The sequence below is a fragment of the Betta splendens genome, chromosome 10, assembly GCF_900634795.4.
Source record: "Betta splendens chromosome 10, fBetSpl5.4, whole genome shotgun sequence".
Lineage (NCBI taxonomy): Eukaryota > Metazoa > Chordata > Actinopteri > Anabantiformes > Osphronemidae > Betta > Betta splendens.
The window spans coordinates 9,056,353-9,074,267 of record NC_040890.2 but is presented as its reverse complement, the minus strand read 5'-3'; the positions used below and the strand labels follow the sequence as shown (position 1 = coordinate 9,074,267).

The 17,915-nt window shown below is 51.0% G+C and overlaps 2 protein-coding genes across 7 annotated transcripts; one reads left to right on the top strand and one right to left on the bottom strand.

The window, feature by feature from the left end:
• Positions 1 to 472: 472 nt before the first annotated feature.
• On the bottom strand, positions 473 to 7,600 carry trim105 (tripartite motif containing 105). 4 transcript variants are annotated; one of them, XM_029165685.3, is made up of 7 exons: positions 7,467 to 7,600; positions 4,073 to 4,406; positions 3,275 to 3,370; positions 2,432 to 2,665; positions 2,284 to 2,297; positions 2,035 to 2,150; positions 473 to 1,806 (listed from the first exon to the last, which is right to left on the bottom strand). In XM_029165685.3, the coding sequence occupies exons 2-7, from the start codon at positions 4,355 to 4,357 to the stop codon at positions 1,247 to 1,249; spliced, it is 1,305 nt and encodes a 434-aa protein (XP_029021518.1). In that variant the 5' UTR covers positions 4,358 to 4,406; positions 7,467 to 7,600; the 3' UTR covers positions 473 to 1,246. The 4 variants fall into 4 exon arrangements, with proteins under 4 accessions (XP_029021518.1, XP_029021515.1, XP_029021516.1 ...); XM_029165682.3 differs by lacking the exon at positions 7,467 to 7,600 and adding an exon at positions 4,884 to 5,037; XM_029165683.2 differs by lacking the exon at positions 7,467 to 7,600 and adding an exon at positions 4,765 to 4,864.
• On the top strand, positions 7,559 to 17,733 carry npy7r (neuropeptide Y receptor Y7). 3 transcript variants are annotated; one of them, XM_029165708.3, is made up of 2 exons: positions 7,559 to 7,690; positions 15,455 to 17,733. In XM_029165708.3, the coding sequence occupies exon 2, from the start codon at positions 15,491 to 15,493 to the stop codon at positions 16,595 to 16,597; it is 1,107 nt and encodes a 368-aa protein (XP_029021541.1). In that variant the 5' UTR covers positions 7,559 to 7,690; positions 15,455 to 15,490; the 3' UTR covers positions 16,598 to 17,733. The 3 variants fall into 3 exon arrangements, with proteins under 3 accessions (XP_029021541.1, XP_055368498.1, XP_029021543.1); XM_055512523.1 differs by lacking the exon at positions 7,559 to 7,690 and adding an exon at positions 7,807 to 7,927; XM_029165710.2 differs by lacking the exon at positions 7,559 to 7,690 and adding an exon at positions 14,757 to 15,177.
• Positions 17,734 to 17,915: the final 182 nt, after the last annotated feature.

Below are 17,915 nucleotides of genomic sequence, written 5' to 3'. Positions count from 1 at the left end.
AGCGTTTGGATGCGTTTGTTGGAAATGCACCCATTCCTGTTGGTGCAGGAAGAGCGCGGCTCCCCTCCGGTGCCACTCTTCCAATCAGCGGAGGAGCCAGGAGCATCCTGCTCCAGCAGGCTCCAGGGGCCCGCGAGGGGCCCAGCGGCATCACCACTGTCACTCTGTTTATCTGACCTTTCACCTGGCAGGAGGAAACAGGACGTCAGCGCTCTTGTGTGTTTGCCAAGATAACCGAGGACCCGCCGCCTGTTCTCGCTGTCGGAGAGGCCTCGTCCACTCGGACGTTCCAGTCCAGGTGCGGGAGTCAACAGCCCTCCGCTGGTTAAGTGTCTCTGGACCATCATCAACCGCTGCGCTCGCCGTGCTGCGCTTTGATGAGGCTTAATAACATCCTTGATTATTTCAAGTGAGGTCGTGGAAGTGAGCAGAGTCACAGCTGCAGAATGGATTTAGAGGCGGTCCACCCACAGAAAGTCATTGCGTTTATTACGAATCAACAGTTTTTACAATAATGGCTTGAGCTGGAAAGCAGGAAGTGATCTGTCATGTACCTGGCACTGGCATGCAATAAGAGCAGAGTGGCATGTACTGCAATGCATAGGCTGAATCAGAACTAAAAGCTATTCCACTAAGGTTAATATATACTGCATGTGTTATAGTTTAAAAAAAAAAAGCTGTGAAGTTACATCTGTACAACACAAAAAACAAAAAAACAGCTCAAATAAAAACAGGTTTCACCTGTGACTCATGTTTAAAACATGAAGAATCACTTAATCAGAATCTCACTCCACAGGCTTCCATTATGCTGATTTTACTCACTAGCGATTCCAAAGAAAGCGTTTACAAAGAATCCTACAGATTACAGTCTGATTTGATGAGGGATAATTAGCATTTCATAGGTCACCCATCTACATCTGCTGTAGATATTCACTCTTACAGTCCATCCTAAAGTGTAATTTGACTCTATCCTGGACAGAATTCAGGGTAAAATTTTAATGCACTTCTTTGAGTCTCTTCAGAACAATAACAGCACAAAGGCTTCATATATAGCGTATATATGGCAAGAGAAAATCTCATAACATCTTTTTTCTGAGTGAAGGTTCAAACGTTCACCTGATATCCAGCCGGGAAATCGTGGATAACGAGAACAGTCTCAAAATTGAACCTCGTGTCATATGGCAGAAAACAGCAAAACTGTATTTTAGCAGCTCTCACTGAAGTGTTTGTATTGACTGCAGCCACGTTAGCCAGACAGAGCTGCAGGAGGGTGGTGCAGGAGTTTGATTGGCTGAGCTTTGTGCCTGCTGCCACTGATGCACGGGCTGAAGAAGGGGAACACCTTGCCGCGCGGCCCGTTGGCGAACGTGTAGAGCAGACTCATGTCGTCAGCGTTGTAGAAGGACACCCTCCGCTCCTCGCAGTCCAAGAAGACCCCGACCCTCTGAGGGGAGGAGCTGAGCTGGAGTCTCGTCCAGGGCTGAGTGCCGGCGGAGTACTCGCTCCCGTTACGGAGCCGCAGGGTCCAGAAGCCGGTTTCGGGGCTCAGCTTGATCCGCGAATGCCTGTCCACGGCCTCGAAGGCCACTCCTATGTCCCACTTGGGCTTGCAGCCCACTTCCACCTCCCAGTAGTGCCGGCCTGAATGGAAGCCCTGGGCGGCCAGAACGTTGACGCACTGGAGGAAACGCCTGTTGACGCTCATGTACGGAATCATAGTTTCACTTTCCAAGGCCACAGTTTTGTCCCTGGAGATGTAAATGCTCGGATGAGCTGTGTCGGCATCGAAGGTTAATGGAGAAGGACCTTTGGGGTGAAACAATTCATTAAATGATAAGACTGATGATATACGTCAGGTTTTAAATTGAATATAACAATTATGTTATCAGTGACAGAGTGGAGTTATTACCCTCCTTCTGTTATCTAAATACTTATACCACAGAGCTTTCTCCACTGTTACATTACTTATTATGCCACAACTAGTTTCTGCCTCAAAGCTCTGGGTTTAATAATGAACATCAGAGGGAGAATTACCTGGCTTCAAAGACCTGAACATCTTTCTCCATGTAATGTACTGTAATGGGGCAATGTATCTGCTGCTGAAAGCGTTTACATCAAACTCTGGAGCAATATCCACCTGCACGTGTGTACTGTCAAAAAACAAATAAACCAAAATACATTTAGCTATAAATGACACTGAACTGAGAAATCTAATAAGCTTATGACAGGTGCAAAAATGCCTGAAGCTTTCGATCAGTCTTAGTATCTAAAGGAGACACTCACCTTAACTGTGGGAGCTAGACAGAAGGAAATGAGAGAAATATGACATCATTATGCTTTATAGTGATGCAAATATAAAATTAAAAATGACAGAAGGGTCTTATTTGAATTTTCAGCTGAGGTAAACATGTATGCAAACTCTGACTCCGACCTCAGTCAGCACGACGTTCTCAGGGGCACCACTGGCCTGCTGCAGCGTCTTCATGTTCTCCTCCAGCTCCCTCACTGCCAGCTTAGTCGCCTCCAGGTGGTGCTGGACTTTCTTCACCTCCTCGTCCTGCTCTCTCTTAATCTGCTCCAGCATGCGGGTCTCCTCACTGTGCAGGATCTGACGAAGCGCTTGGAAATCCCCTTGAACGCGAGCCTGCAGGTCTGACCCGACTCTCTGTGGCAAATTGCACAGGACTGAATTCGCTGTCTTTCTATTAAAATTTTTAAGCTTTTCTATATTATAGCACAAGTCGGTTTATGGGAGTTGAGTTGACCATTTCCAGGGAGCAAGAAAGCAAGAAGCTCCATTTAGTCTCTGTGATCTTTGTCTGAACTACAGACTAAAGATTTCCTGGTTATCATTATTCCAGATCATGCATAATTAAACTAAAACTCTTATCTGTCTCAAACACATTAGATCTGTTCTTGTTCCTGTCACTTCTTCCTGTTTGTCACACGGTGCAGTGCAGTCAATCCGTTACGCAAACAAAACTATTTGAGAGCGTCTCGTTCAATGCATCAGCAGATCCATACAGTAAAAAAAGTAAAAACCAGACGGCTGAGTAGAAAGCATTTTCTTCACATAGCTGCCACATAACTAACATGACTTGGATAAGCATAGATACACCTCATAACACTATGTTTTACATAGCAATAGAACAGACTGTCACAACTTCCACAAACAGCACTAAGTATGCACTTCAGTATACTGCAAACAACCATTAAGAAAGGACATATGCATTCTTATCTGTTGAGTGGTGCGATCCCTCAGAGACCACTTTACCTTTATGGCATCCATCTTGTCTTTGTCTCTTTGAATGCTGTTGATGTAGTCCTCCCTCCTCAGGCGATGGCTCTCCAAAGTCTCTTTCAGCTGTTTCTGTAATAGTTTGGCACATTAGTGGTTCAGGGGTTAGGTTTTATTACTTTTTGTTCAGAGCCAGCATTGAAAAAAATTGAGAATCGTTCTCTTTATAAACAACTTTGACGACCACCTCAGAGACACAGTGTTAAAACTCCATAAGTAAAGGGACGAAGGGATTCGTCATAAGCATTTTAAATGAGATCTACTTGTTTAACTGTGTGTTGAATTGTTCCAAGTTTATATTTTTCTTTGTATAATAACCTCCCTGATGTGGTTAAGTCATATATCCTGTCATGCAGAGTATTGTAAACAGAAGTGTGGAATGACCTTTGCCTTGAGCGATTAAACAGAGATATGTCCATAGTGGAACTAAAGTAAAATAAACATGAACATGGCCTGAAATACAGAATATATACCGGTACTCAACTTCTGTTACAGTTGCACATGACTTCAATCAAAAAAGGGAAGAGGTTATCCAGGTTACAGTAACTCTTGTGTTTTCATGAGAACGTCACAACTCAAACCAAAAATTAACCCTTGATTTCAAATTACTCTATCCCAGCAAGAAAACTGACAATTGAATAAGTTTGTCTTGTGTATTTATACTCTGCCAGCAAAACCAATAAAGCAAAAAGAAAGTCCCAAGTTTCAGTTCTTTGAGGGTGGAAGTGAAAACAAATCTAATCTTGGGTCTTAACAGGTTGATCATGAACTCACCTCCAAATTCTTGAAGTAAATGTCCGAGGTGCTGGCCCTGATCTTCTCCACCATGGCTGCCACCAGGTAGTTGGTTTGAAACTGCCTGGAGCTGAACTCCTTTCTGCACTGTGGGCAGGTTACGGGCCCCTGTGTTCCCCTCCAGTACCTAGAGATGCACGGTTTGCAGAAGTGGTGCATGCAGGCCAACATCACAGGCTCATTGAACAGGTCGCAGCATATGGCACAGGTCAGATCTTCTTTCAGGCTGCTTTTGTCAGACGTGGCCAGAGGAGCTGTAGCCATGGTGCTTCGCTCTACAGTCAGTCCACAGAGAGGAAGTGAAAGCCAATGCCTGAAGGAAGAAGTACACAGGGCAAAAAAAAATCCTTTTTGAAAAGCAGTGTCAGTCAACACCAACTTCAAACAGTACATTACAGACTTCCGTTTGGTCATCACGTGAGACGAAGTTAATTATTGTCCACATCTGTGTCCAGTAGAGTGGGTGTTGTTCCTCTAACTTTAAATGCAACACAACGCAAATAATTCCCAACTTGCTGTGAAAAGACTATCCGCAGCCGGTACAGGTTTAGCATAAACCAGTGCGGGATCAGATGATGTCTCACGGGATTCTGTAAGCCAGTCAGGCAACTTTGATCAGATGTTTGTTTTGGTTCACAGCCTGACGCTGCTAGCTAGCTACGTAAACCAACCTTTTCACCGCGTCTCTCCGCAACATCAAACTAAATACTAAACACGTTTATGTTGTGACTATATTCGTCATCGAGTTAGCTCATAGTGAACTTGAAATGTAAAATCTGAGGCGAAATACCTTAATATAACTGCGATGTGCTCCGTCTGCAGCTGCTGAAGACCCAGCCGTGCACGTGTACTGCGCATGTGCCTGCTGCAAACACGCGTTTTGATTGGCTCACAACTCCTAGCACACACACACGAGGGGGCGGGCTTTCACGGAGTCACCTGCCTCTTCTTCTTTTGCTGCTTAATGTTTCTTTTTCGTTTTGCAGATGCTGTGAAATGTGCTGCGATTGAGCATTTTCACTTCCGGCCTTGAGGATTAATTTAGAACAAACATAATAACGCCATATATAGTTTCTGGTTACTTCTATATTAACTTACCTGTTGTTTTAGAGCCCTTTTTGTTACGGTGTTAAAAGTACAGTATATCATTCTGATAAGGTATTGCTAAATTATTGCTTATTTTCATTTAAAGCTGGATTGCTTCAACACACTTAGTGCTGCATTTGTAACAGTATAAAATTTCAAAATATCAAAGAACAAATACTACAGTAACAGTTTTATTTAAAAATATATCAGTGATTTCATTGGTTAAAAATATAAACGACATTTAATTAACAACGAAATTCAAAATCTATGTAAGTATAGAGTTTTATTTCGATAAAGTGGCCAATTCATACTTATACATTATACAACATTTCTTTGCTTATATACTCTACTCAAATACATACACAGATAACTCCTGTGGTCACTGCTGCAGAACTGAAGAGAATGATGGAAAGTTCATGGTTTTAGCCGGTGACTGGTGGTTTAGAACCATAGAAGACAAATGAAGAGCTGTTTTTACAGTAAACTGAATTAAACCTGTTAAATCAGCGACCCTTTATTTAATATCCACTATCTATTATTTGACCAGTACATCAATACTGGCTCTTAAAACTAATATATATGTTCATATGCCTCTGTCAACCACAACATTAAAATAACTGACAGGTGAAGTGAAGTACATTGATTATCAGATTTCACAGACTGACCATGCCTTTAAATCAATATCTTTAACTACAACAGAGTTAAAGAATGTCATTATCATCTGGCGAGAGTCTCCACGTGTCAATGCTTCTGTGAAAACCAGCAAGAGCAAGAGGCAAAATGAGAATTTCTTCATTTTTGTATCTTTAAGTTCCACAATGGCACAGAAAGAGGGAGACGGGAAAAACCACCATGATATATTATGTGCAATGGTTCATCAGATCAGAGGCACCAGTGAGCTCACAAGATCTGAGCAGCAGCATACACTAATTAGGTGCATGTAGATACCATAAGCCCAGATAAATGAGCTCTGCTGCAAAGACATTTGGTATAATAATAAATACATAATAAAACACACTCTCCACAACACCACACTGTGTACCCCCTTCACCATTTTACTGAATGTGTTAGCGATAAGCGGGTTTGTAGCAAGGACAGAAATCCTATCAGCGAGAAAGAAGTGACTGCAGAGTGACGCAGTGCATGCGGCTGGGGACGACCCTTATAATTGAAGGAATAAATTGAGGCGGAGAGGCTGCATGCCCAAATTGATCAAGGTAATCTCCGCTGCTGCATCAATCAGCGCAACAATTATTGTATCATCAAATAAAACCCCACCAAGGGAATTTAAGGATCTCATGAAACGTTGCTCTAAATGCTGAGTAAACTCGGTGTGTGTGTGTGTGTGTGTGTGTGTGTGTGTGTGTGTGTGTGTGTGTGTGTGTGTGTGTGTGTGTGTGTGTGTGTGTGTGCGTGTGTGTGCGTGTGTGTGCGTGTGTGTGTGTGTGTGTGCCGAGGCTCGGGGGAGACTCGGCCTTGTTATTTTATCACATTCACAAACCAAGTGGTGATGTTTTTTAATGTGAAGCTCTGTTTTCATGTCTAATCTAAACCAACAGTCTGTTTCAGGTCAGGTTCTGCACTGATGTCATTCCTAATAGCTCCCAGGGAACAGTTACCAATCCACAGGTCTGATAAGGTGACCTCATTTTTGAAGCCAAGCACAGAGGCTGTAATTAGCCTCCATGTAAATTCTTCTTGTTTTAACTTTTTTCAAGAGCCAACATTTATTTCAAGGTAATTTTTGTTAAGAGGTTATTTGTCAGAAGTCCTGAAGATGGTCTACCGCCATCAAGCAGAAAGGGAACTGTACTTTGAATAAAGCCCATTCATTCAAACCCATATTAACTGTAATGATTTCACAAAGTGACAAAGTCAGAATGCTAAAACATGACTTGTCACTCCTAACGTCTATTCCTCTATTAACATGCAAATACAATTCATTACCTTGATCTTCTGATACCTAAAACTCTCTTTGCATTCACCAGGACCCTTCATATATTTTAGGAAGAGATGAACTGAAATGAAGCGTAAATGAGCTACAAACACTGGCTCGTTGCACAATTTAAACCTGTGGCGTTTCAGCGATTGCTCAAATGGGATCAGTTGTGATCACCAGGCAATAAATGAGGATTAGTTTTATAACCTATTTTTTCTTGGAACTTTGTTCGCATGAAAGACAGATAAATGTAATAAAGTCGATGACGTAGAGCTGTGTTGGCACTTCATAAGATATTATTAAATGATGTAGTGAAAATAAAGCAATATCTGATACACTGATACTCACTGTCACCTGCACAGCGCAGTCCCTGCGCCGCGTTCCCGGCGACGGTCCGCGGCGCTGATGCGGACGCTCACGCTGAATCCTGGAGACCTGAGTCAGGAACGCTCAGTCGATCACAAGATGCGCACTGGACGCTCCGGCTTGGGAGGAGCTTCGCTGGTTTTCGCCGTGGTTTCACGCCACTCTCGAGTGGAGACTGTATTGCAAACGAAGGATTAGGGCGAAAGGTGAGTCCACTGATGTACGACGAGGCGGTAATGCTGCTTTTAACGGACATCCCGGCGCTAGTTTGGCGGCACAAAGGTGTCGCCGAGGCATTAATTCATCGGCTGTTTTGTGGCACCGAGGAATGTTGGTACTGAAGTATACGTGCGTATTTTGGACAAGAGGGTGCACCTTTGGAAGGGAGGGATGAACAAGTGTCATCAATCCAAAGAGGAGACTGTTTGTGTTGCAGGCAAAAGGTTTGCACTTGTCTTGTTGGCTCAATAAGCTTTGAGAGCTCACTTGGATGAACGCGTGCGTCAAGTTAAACAAACAGCCACAAATTACGCACGAAAGGAAAGCTCCATGCAAATGCGCCTGAGTCTAGGGGTGTCGTCAGAATTGAATAGTATTGCAGATAAAAACCACTAGAGTCTAGTTATATTGTCGCCTCCTGCTCCGGCAGGTGCTTTTTTAAATCGATCTCGCGGTGGCACGCGCTCACTTTGCCCTAACGCAAAGATTAGCATCGCTGTTAAAAAGGGGACTTTGACAAATTACTGTTGCTTTGGAAAAGTGCGCGTGCCGCGTGCGAGCAGCCTGACAAAGCGTGTGTGTGTGTGTGTGTGTGTGTGTGTGTGTGTGACTGGGGGTACGGGCAAAGCTGTACGCCTTTACTGACTGTGCGACACTTGCCACTGAGCTTCACCGTTATCCTGCAAGTCGTCATCTCATGGGTCATGATGCATGTGTGAATATGTTATGTAATGTTACCTCTTCAGCGAGTGACGCTCTAATTTCTTTATCCCAAATGCTTTAATATCTGTGCAGTGCGCAACAGCTCACAGACAAATGGCACATACACACTTCTGACCCACACATACATATTACAATAAAGCAACATGTGGCAGTGGTCCAGAATATTCTACACATAGAGTAAGTATTTGTGAGAAGATAGAAAAAATAATGATGTCAGAAACTCTCCTCTGTTCAATTGTCTGGCGAGAAATAGGCTCCAGGATCCCCAGAGCGAGCAGGGAGTCTGTCACCAAAGAGATGACCTGTCACGAACCTCCACTGTTGTCTCAGCGGTTGCTTAAATAGGATGTTGGAAATTGAGTGTTAGCCATAGGAAACGTTCTATGTGCAAACTGTCAGGGACTCGGGCAGACGGCGAACCCACATGCACAGCACGGAGGCGATATTATAATCAACAAAAGGTTTATTCTTAAAGGCACGGTCAGACGGTCCAGGTCATACACGAAATGGCTCGACAAAAGTACAGGCAGGGAACAGGCAAAAACTCACGGTCAGTAGATACTCCAGGGTCAGGCAGGATACATGGTGCAAACAGGAATAAACACGAAAAACACGAACACGCAGGGTACTCAGGAGACTAGGGACGCTCAACTCACAAGAAACACGAACACTCAGGGAACTCGAATACGCTGATGAAACTGGGGCACTGAAGAAACACAACAATCTGGCAGGGAACTAAGGACACAGGTGGTGGTTAAATACACAGTGACTTGATGACTAACAGAGTGCAGGTGTGGGTAATGCGCAGGGACAGCTGTGACAAGACAAGAAACCGGAAGTAAAGCTAGAACACAAAACAGAGACCGGGAGACTACCAAAATAAAACAGGAAACGGAAACTGGAACCAAAATAAGACAAGCAGGACATGACGTGAAAACAGGGAACAACTAGAAACAAAGACACGGATCATGACAGTACCCCCCCCCCCTATGGCGCCTTCCACGGCGCCTACGGAAGCCTCCCCCCCCAAACCAGGGCGGGCGGAGGGTGGTCCCAGGCGGAGGGACCGAATCCCTACCCCTCAAGGTACATGAGCAGGGTGGGTGGAGGGAGGACCGGAGGAGGGCCAAAACAAGAGTCCACACGAAAACCTCAAAGTCCATGAACAGGAAAGTAAAAAAAAAAGTCCAGGGATTCCGTCACGGAGGGTGACGGCGTGGCGAGATCCTGCTCAGCAGCCGCTGAGCCAGGATGGCACTCTTAGTGCCCTTGAGCTGGGACGATGTCCCCGGGGACCACCCCGCATGGCAGCGTCCACCAGGCGGACGCTGATCCAATGGGCGGAGGAGTCGAGGCGGACGTCGCCGCAGGAGGCAGCGCCATCCGGGCAGCAGGAGGCGCCGAGGGCAAGACCACCAGTCCGGCGGCCGAGACGAGGACGAGGCAGGGACCAGCGGCGTCCTCCTTGGCCCACCGCGACGAGAGGCCGGAACCGATGCAGGCGCAGCCGGAACCGGGCCGCCAGGAACCGATGCCGGTGCGGCCGGAGCCGGAACGGGAGCGACCCCCTCCTGGAGGTCGGCAGGAACTACGACGGGAGCGACCCCCTCCTGGAGGTCGGCAGGAACTACGACGAGAGCGACCCCCTCCTGGAGGTCGGCAGGGGAGCGACCCCCTCCTGGGGGTCCGCAGGAACTACGACGGGAGCGACCCCCTCCTGGAGGTCGGCAGGAACTACGACGGGAGCGACCCCCTCCTGGAGGTCGGCAGGAACTACGACGGGAGCGACCCCCTCCTGGAGGTCGGCAGGAACTACGACGGGAGCGACCCCCTCCTGGAGGTCGGCAGGAACTACGGCGGGAGCGACCCCCTCCTGGAGGTCGGCAGGAACTACGACGGGAGCGACCCCCTCCTGGAGGTCGGCAGGAACTACGGCGGGAGCGACCCCCTCCTGGAGGTCGGCAGGAACTACGACGGGAGCGACCCCCTCCTGGAGGTCGGCAGGAACTACGACGGGAGCGACCCCCTCCTGGAGGTCGGCAGGAACTACGACGGGAGCGACCCCCTCCTGGAGGTCGGCAGGAACTACGACGGGCGCGACCCCCTCCTGGGGGTCCGCCGGGACTGCGACGGGCGCGACCCCCTCCTGGGGATCCGCCGGGACTGCGGCTGACGCGACCCCCTCCTGGGGATCCGCCGGGACTGCGGCTGACGCGACCCCCTCCTGGGGATCCGCCGGGACTGCGGCTGACGCGACCCCCTCCTGGAGGCGCGCAGGAACTGCGGCTGGCGCGGCCTCCTCCTGGAGGCGCGCAGGAACTGCGGCTGGCGCGACCTCCTCCTGGAGGCGCGCAGGAACTGCGGCTGGCGCGACCTCCTCCTGGAGGCGCGCAGGAACTGCGGCTGGCGCGGCCTCCTCCTGGAGGCGCGCAGGAACTGCGGCTGGCGCGGCCTCCTCCTGGAGGCGCGCAGGAACTGCGGCTGGCGCGGCCTCCTCCTGGAGGCGCGCAGGAACTGCGGCTGGCGCGGCCTCCTCCTGGAGGCGCGCAGGAACTGCGGCTGGCGCGGCCTCCTCCTGGAGGCGCGCAGGAACTGCGGCTGGCGCGACCTCCTCCTGGAGGCGCGCAGGAGCTGCGGCTGGCGCGACCTCCTCCTGGAGGCGCGCAGGAACTGCGGCTGGCGCGACCTCCTCCTGGAGGCGCGCAGGAACTGCGGCTGGCGCGACCTCCTCCTGGAGGCGCGCAGGAACTGTGGCTGGCGCGACCTCCTCCTGGAGGCGCGCAGGAACTGCGGCTGGCGCGACCTCCTCCTGGAGGCGCGCAGGAACTGCGGCTGGCGCGACCTCCTCCTGGAGGCGCGCAGGAACTGCGGCTGACGCGACCTCCTCCTGGAGGTGCGCAGGAACTGCGACTAGCGCGACCTCCTCCTGGAGGTGCGCAGGAACTGCGACTGGCGCGACCTCCTCCTGGAGGTGCGCAGGAACTGCGACTAGCGCGACCTCCTCCTGGAGGTGCGCAGGAACTGCGACTGGCGCGACCTCCTCCTGGAGGTGCGCAGGAACTGCGGCTGGCGCGACCTCCTCCTGGAGGTGCGCAGGAGCTGTAGCTGGCGCGACCTCCTCCTGGAGGTGCGCAGGAGCTGTAGCTGGCGCGACCTCCTCCTGGAGGTGCGCAGGAACTGCGACTAGCGCGACCTCCTCCTGGGGGCCGGCGGGCGCTACGGCTCCACGGGTGACGGGGACTGGAACGACCGCTACAGGGCCGACAGGAACGGGGACTGGAACGACCGCTACAGGGCCGACAGGAACGGGGACTGGAACGACCGCTACAGGGCCGACAGGAACGGGGACTGGAACGACCGCTACAGGGTCGACAGGAACGGGGACTGGAACGACCGCTACAGGGTCGACAGGAACGGGGACTGGAACGACCGCTACAGGGCCGACAGGAACGGGGTCAGAGACAGGGGTGACCTCTACTTGGCCTACGGGAACGCCCTCAACTTGGCCTACGGGAACGCCCTCTACTTGGCCTACGGGAACGCCCTCTACTTGGCCTACGGGAACGCCCTCTACTTGGCCTACGGGAACGCCCTCTACTTGGCCTACGGGAACGCCCTCTACTTGGCCTACGGGAACGCCCTCTACTTGGTCGACAGGGACAGGAGCTGGAACGACCTCAACTTGGTCGACAGGGACAGGAACTGGAACGACCTCAACTTGGTCGACAGGGACAGGAACTGGAACGACCTCAACTTGGTCGACAGGGACAGGAACTGGAACGACCTCAACATGGCCGACAGGAACAGGAACTGGAACGACCTCAACTTGGTCGACAGGGACAGGAACTGGAACGACCTCAACATGGCCGACAGGAACAGGAACTGGAACGACCTCAACTTGGTCGACAGGGACAGGAACTGGAACGACCTCAACATGGCCGACAGGAACAGGAACTGGAACGACCTCAACTTGGTCGACAGGGACAGGAACTGGAACGACCTCAACATGGCCGACAGGAACAGGAACTGGAACGACCTCAACTTGGTCGACAAGAGCTGGAACGACCTCAACATGGCCGACAGGAACTGGAACGACCTCAACATGGCCGACAGGAACTGGAACGACCTCAACATGGCCGACAGGAACTGGAACGGCCTCTGCTTGGCCGACAGGAACTAGAACGGCGTCCTCCTCTGAGGAGCCGACAGGAACTGGAACTAGAACGGCCTCAATATGGCCGACGGGAACAGGAACGGCGTCCTCCTCTGAGGAGCCGACAGGAACTAGAACGGCGTCCTCCTCTGAGGAGCCGACAGGAACTAGAACGGCGTCCTCCTCTAAGGAGCCGACAGGAACTGGAACTAGAACGGCCTCAATATGGCCGACGGGAACAGGAACGGCGTCCTCCTCTGAGGAGCCGACAGGAACTAGAACGGCCGCAACATGGCCGACAGGAGCTGGAACGGCCGCAACATGGCCGACAGGGACTGGAACGGCGTCAACTCCGGAGCTGGCATGACAGCTTACAGCTGCCGAGCTCGACGGGGAAGACGTCGGGCCTGATTGGGTGGGGTTAACAATCGTCAGACGGGCGGTGCCCTCTGACGGGGACAAGGACGGAACTGGGGTCTGGGCAACACACGACTGATCTGGGGTCTGGGCGACACACGGCTGATCTGGGGTCTGGGCGACACACGGCTGATCTGGGGTCTGGACTAGGTTCGACTGGGCTGGGGCCTGGAGGCGACAGGGCTGCACCGGGGCATGAGTAACACACGGCTGACCTGACTGAGAGGTGGGGCATGAAGCGACCGCTGGCTGCAGGCCCGGGAGTTGCAGGGCCTCACGCAGGACAGGCTCCCTCCGGACGAGAGCGGCTGCTTCCTCGAACAGTTGTTCTCTCGCGCCCTGGTCTGTAGCCGAATTGGCGGTGTTCATGAGGTGGGCGAAGAGAAAGGCAACTGGAGGAGAGCAGAGGAGGTGGACCCGTCGGGCGACGCTGTCTGGGATGCCTGTTATCAGAGGGACACAGTCAGTCAGAGAATTAAGGGGCTCCTCTGTCGGGGAAGAAGGCTGCTCGGTCCCCATGACCGAGACCGCGGGACCCGGGATCCTGGACCCGCGCCGCCGCCGTCGCCGTCCGGAGCAGCTGCGACTGTCCGTCGTTTGAGGCGCTGGGCGCGGTGTGGACCGGACCTCTGTACCGGGATCCGCATGGTGAAACGGGGCCGCGGCGTCTGGAGCTTGGGCTGGAGACTGGGGAAAACACGATTGAGCAGGAGACTGGGCAAAACACGATTGAGCTGGAGACTGGGCAAAGCACGATTGAGCTGGAGATTGAACAGCGCGCGGCTGAACTGGAGACTGAGCAGCGCGCGGCTGATCTGGAGACTGAGCAGCGCGCGGCTGAACTGGAAACTGAGCAGCGCGCGGCTGACTTGGAAACTGAGCAGCGCGCGGCTGAACTGGAGACTGAGCAGCGCGCGGCTGAACTGGAGACTGAGCAGCGCGCGGCTGAACTGGAGGCTGAGGACCGCGTGAGAGCAGGAAATCCTCCCAGGGAAATAACCATGGAGCTGGGCAGGTTGGTGCAGGCACGACGATCCGACGAGGCGGAGAGGATGAAACCGAAACCATACTTCCGCGGGGGAGTTATATTTGCCGTAAAAAACAAGGGGGAAAAACAGTCACTGACCTGACCGGAGGCTAAGTGCTGGCTGGGTCCAAGTGTGGCCAGATTGTTCTGTCAGAGACTCGGGCAGGCGGCGAACCCACATGCACAGCACAGAGGCAGGATTACGATCAGAAAGGTTTATTCTTAAAGGCACGGTCAGACGGTCCAGGTCATACACGAAATGGCTCGACAAAAGTACAGGCAGGGAACAGGCAAAAACTCACGGTCAGTAGATACTCCAGGGTCAGGCAGGATACATGGTGCAAACAGGAATAAACACGAAAAACACGAACACGCAGGGTACTCAGGAGACTAGGGACGCTCAACTCACAAGAAACACGAACACTCAGGGAACTCGAATACGCTGATGAAACTGGGGCACTGAAGAAACACAACAATCTGGCAGGGAACTAAGGACACAGGTGGTGGTTAAATACACAGTGACTTGATGACTAACAGAGTGCAGGTGTGGGTAATGCGCAGGGACAGCTGTGACAAGACAAGAAACCGGAAGTAAAGCTAGAACACAAAACAGAGACCGGGAGACTACCAAAATAAAACAGGAAACGGAAACTGGAACCAAAATAAGACAAGCAGGACATGACGTGAAAACAGGGAACAACTAGAAACAAAGACACGGATCATGACACAAACAGGTGCGTTTTTTTGTCACATACGCACCGACTCTTTAAAATGAGAGACTTGTGCATGTGCTGATGGCACGTCTTATGAATGGTCTGAGACATTTTCTGTCTGCATTTGGCAGATCTGAGGCGCTGCACAGGTAAAATGGCCTAAAAGATACAAACAGGAGCATCTTTTTTTTTACTGAACTGTGGTTGTGTAACATGCATCAGCATTATCTCTGTGCCAGAAATTAGGCGTATCACATAATAGCTTCCTTCGTGAGCCGCAGACTATATGAGCGCAGTCTGAGGCACTAATGATGTGGCTTTGAACCGTGTGACTCCCTCTGCCCTGCTGCTTCCTCCATCAGTTTCTTTTACTTTTATAAGTGCGCAGGTGTTTGTGAACCCAAACCAGGACCAGGGCAGTGTTCTGCGTTGGACGTCCAGGTTAGTGTGATTACTGTGCTAGTTTTGGGGAGAGTGTGGACAAAGGGAGCTGATTTGTTATTGATCTCCACAATTAACTACATTCCCTCCCTGAATGCAATTAGTGACCTTTCTAATCCACTGTTGCATTACTCAAGTTAAGTAATTGATTGGTTTTATAACAGCACAACATTCACCCTCCATTTCATGAGGAGAGGGTGAAAAACATTCGGATTTACTATTGGCAGCCTCGCGTGTCTGGAGCTGTGATGTGATTTCATGTCACTCCTGTCCCCAGGTGTCAGCGCAGCCCCAATCTGGCATCCTTGAAAAAATGAGCCCACCGGACGCGGCCAACGGCTCGGGCGCCGGAGAAAACGAGCCGTGGACGCTGCTCGACAACCGCACGGGCTCGCACTCGCCCGGCTTCCACACTGACGTCACCAAGCGCGTGGGGGTGCAGATCACCCTCATCGCCGCGTACTCCCTCATCATCCTGCTGGGGCTGCTGGGCAACGCGCTGGTCATCTACATGATCGTGCGCTACCGCAACATGAGGACGGTCACCAACTTCTTCATCGCCAACCTGGCGCTGGCGGACCTGCTGGTCAACGCGCTGTGCCTGCCCTTCACGCTGGTCTACACGCTGCTGGACGAGTGGAAGTTCGGCGCCGTGCTGTGCCACATGGTGCCGTTCGCGCAGGCGCTCAGCGTGCACGTGTCCATCCTGTCGCTCACCGTCATCGCGCTGGAGCGCTACCGCTGCATCGTCTTCCACCTGGGCCGCCGCCTCACCTGGCGCGCCAGCGTCCTCATCATGGCCTGCAGCTGGACGGCGTCCGCCGTGCTGGCGGCGCCGCTGGCCATTTTCAGGGAGTACCGGCACGAGGAGATCCCCTCCATCGACCTGCGCATCGCCGTGTGCTCCGAGAAGTGGCCGCACGGGACCGGCAGGGACGGGGTCATCTACAGCCTCTCCATGCTGCTCCTGCAGTACATCATCCCCCTGGCCATTATTAGCTACGCCTACATATGCATCTGGGTCAAATTGAAGAACCACGTGAGCCCGTCGAGTCGCAGCGACAGCCTCAGCCGCCGCAAGAAGACCACCAAGATGCTGGCGCTGGTGGTGGTGGTGTTCGCCGTGTGCTGGCTGCCGTTCCACGTCTTCCAGCTGGCCAGCGACCTGGACCTGGTGCTGCGGTTCAAGGAGTACAAACTCATTTACACGGTGTTTCACATCGTGGCCATGTGCTCCACGTTCGCCAACCCGCTGCTGTACGGGTGGATGAACAAGAACTACAGGAACGGCTTCCTCATGGTGTTCCGCTGCGAGGACAAGCCCGAGTCCTTCCACCCCGAGGGCTCGTTCCGCACGCGCTCCATCAGGGGCCCGACGCTGAACGGGCGCCACGGCGGACGCCCTCCCACCGCCGTGTGAGGAGAAGACCTGGGGAGCGTTCACGCGTTGAACACGCCTCATATCTGAGATGCCTTTGTGACTTTCATGCGCTGAAGCTGAGCAAACGGGTGGTTCTGTGCAAAACGTGTCTTTCCTTTCTGAATGTTTCAAGTGAAAATACATTTATCAAACCTATTAAACATGTTTAATGTTTTTTTATTACCTTACAATGTAATGTATATGTTTCCTTGTGGTGTAAATGTGATGTTGGTATGTCCAGTTGTGCATTCTGCTTCATACATGTATTAGGGACAATCTATTAACTTTGCATTTCTTGGCTGTTTGGATGATTTTGACCCAGTTAATCCAGACGCTGTGTTTTGCATTAATTACAGTCTTCTACAGAGGTAACATTGAATCCTCGTCCAAGGAAGCCAGAGGAGGCTAACGGCTGATTTTCTGCCCCGCTTGGACGTGTAATGTCCTCCAGTGGCAACCAGCTGTTTCGATTCGATGGATCAGCAGGACTCTGTGTCCAAACGAATGTGATTGAAAAGCACTGAACTGGAGTGAAGTCAGCAACAGGTCCATATCTTCATCCTACAGTCTGGCCAGCTGCCTTGAGGGAATATGAATGTAAATAAGAGAAATTTAAAAGAACGTACAGTTCTATATTTATTATACCCAGCTGCCAGTATGCGCTTTGTTGATGCCTGATGGCTAATGACACAGGAACGCTAATGAATCTACCACAGGGGCAACACACACAACCTCCACAGTAATTTTGACATTCATAAGAAAATTGGGGTTTTTTTGCCTCTATGTCAAAAAAGAGCCTACAGCTTGTATAAACTGACTGATGTAAGGTTGGGTAAGCACAGGTTTGTCATGTCTTATCTGAGCGCATATAGGAAGAAAACAAAACAGTTTTATTTCCTAGACTACACTGACACAATGACACTATCTGTCGAGTACAGCCCCCGTGTTTACAGTGCGGTACAGATAAATAAACTGTAACCCTGAACGTGATGTCGGGAAATCTATCTACACAGAGGAGATGATCAAGAAATGCAAATGGATGTATGAAAGTTCTACAAAAACAATATAAGAAAGTTCAACCACTTAAGAAACTGAGTATTCAGCAGCCAATAAATCATACTGAAAGCATGCACAAATGTGGCCTACACAGTGTGATTTATACATCTCCTGCATTGGTGTTATTCGTGCTGGGGTCCCACGTTGCTGATTTTACGCATTAGCTCGTATTCTTTTATAAGATGGAGATTATTTTCGCCTCTATCTGGACCAGCTGACGCGCATTCATTTAAGACGAAGACGCGCGGCGCTTTGCGCGGCG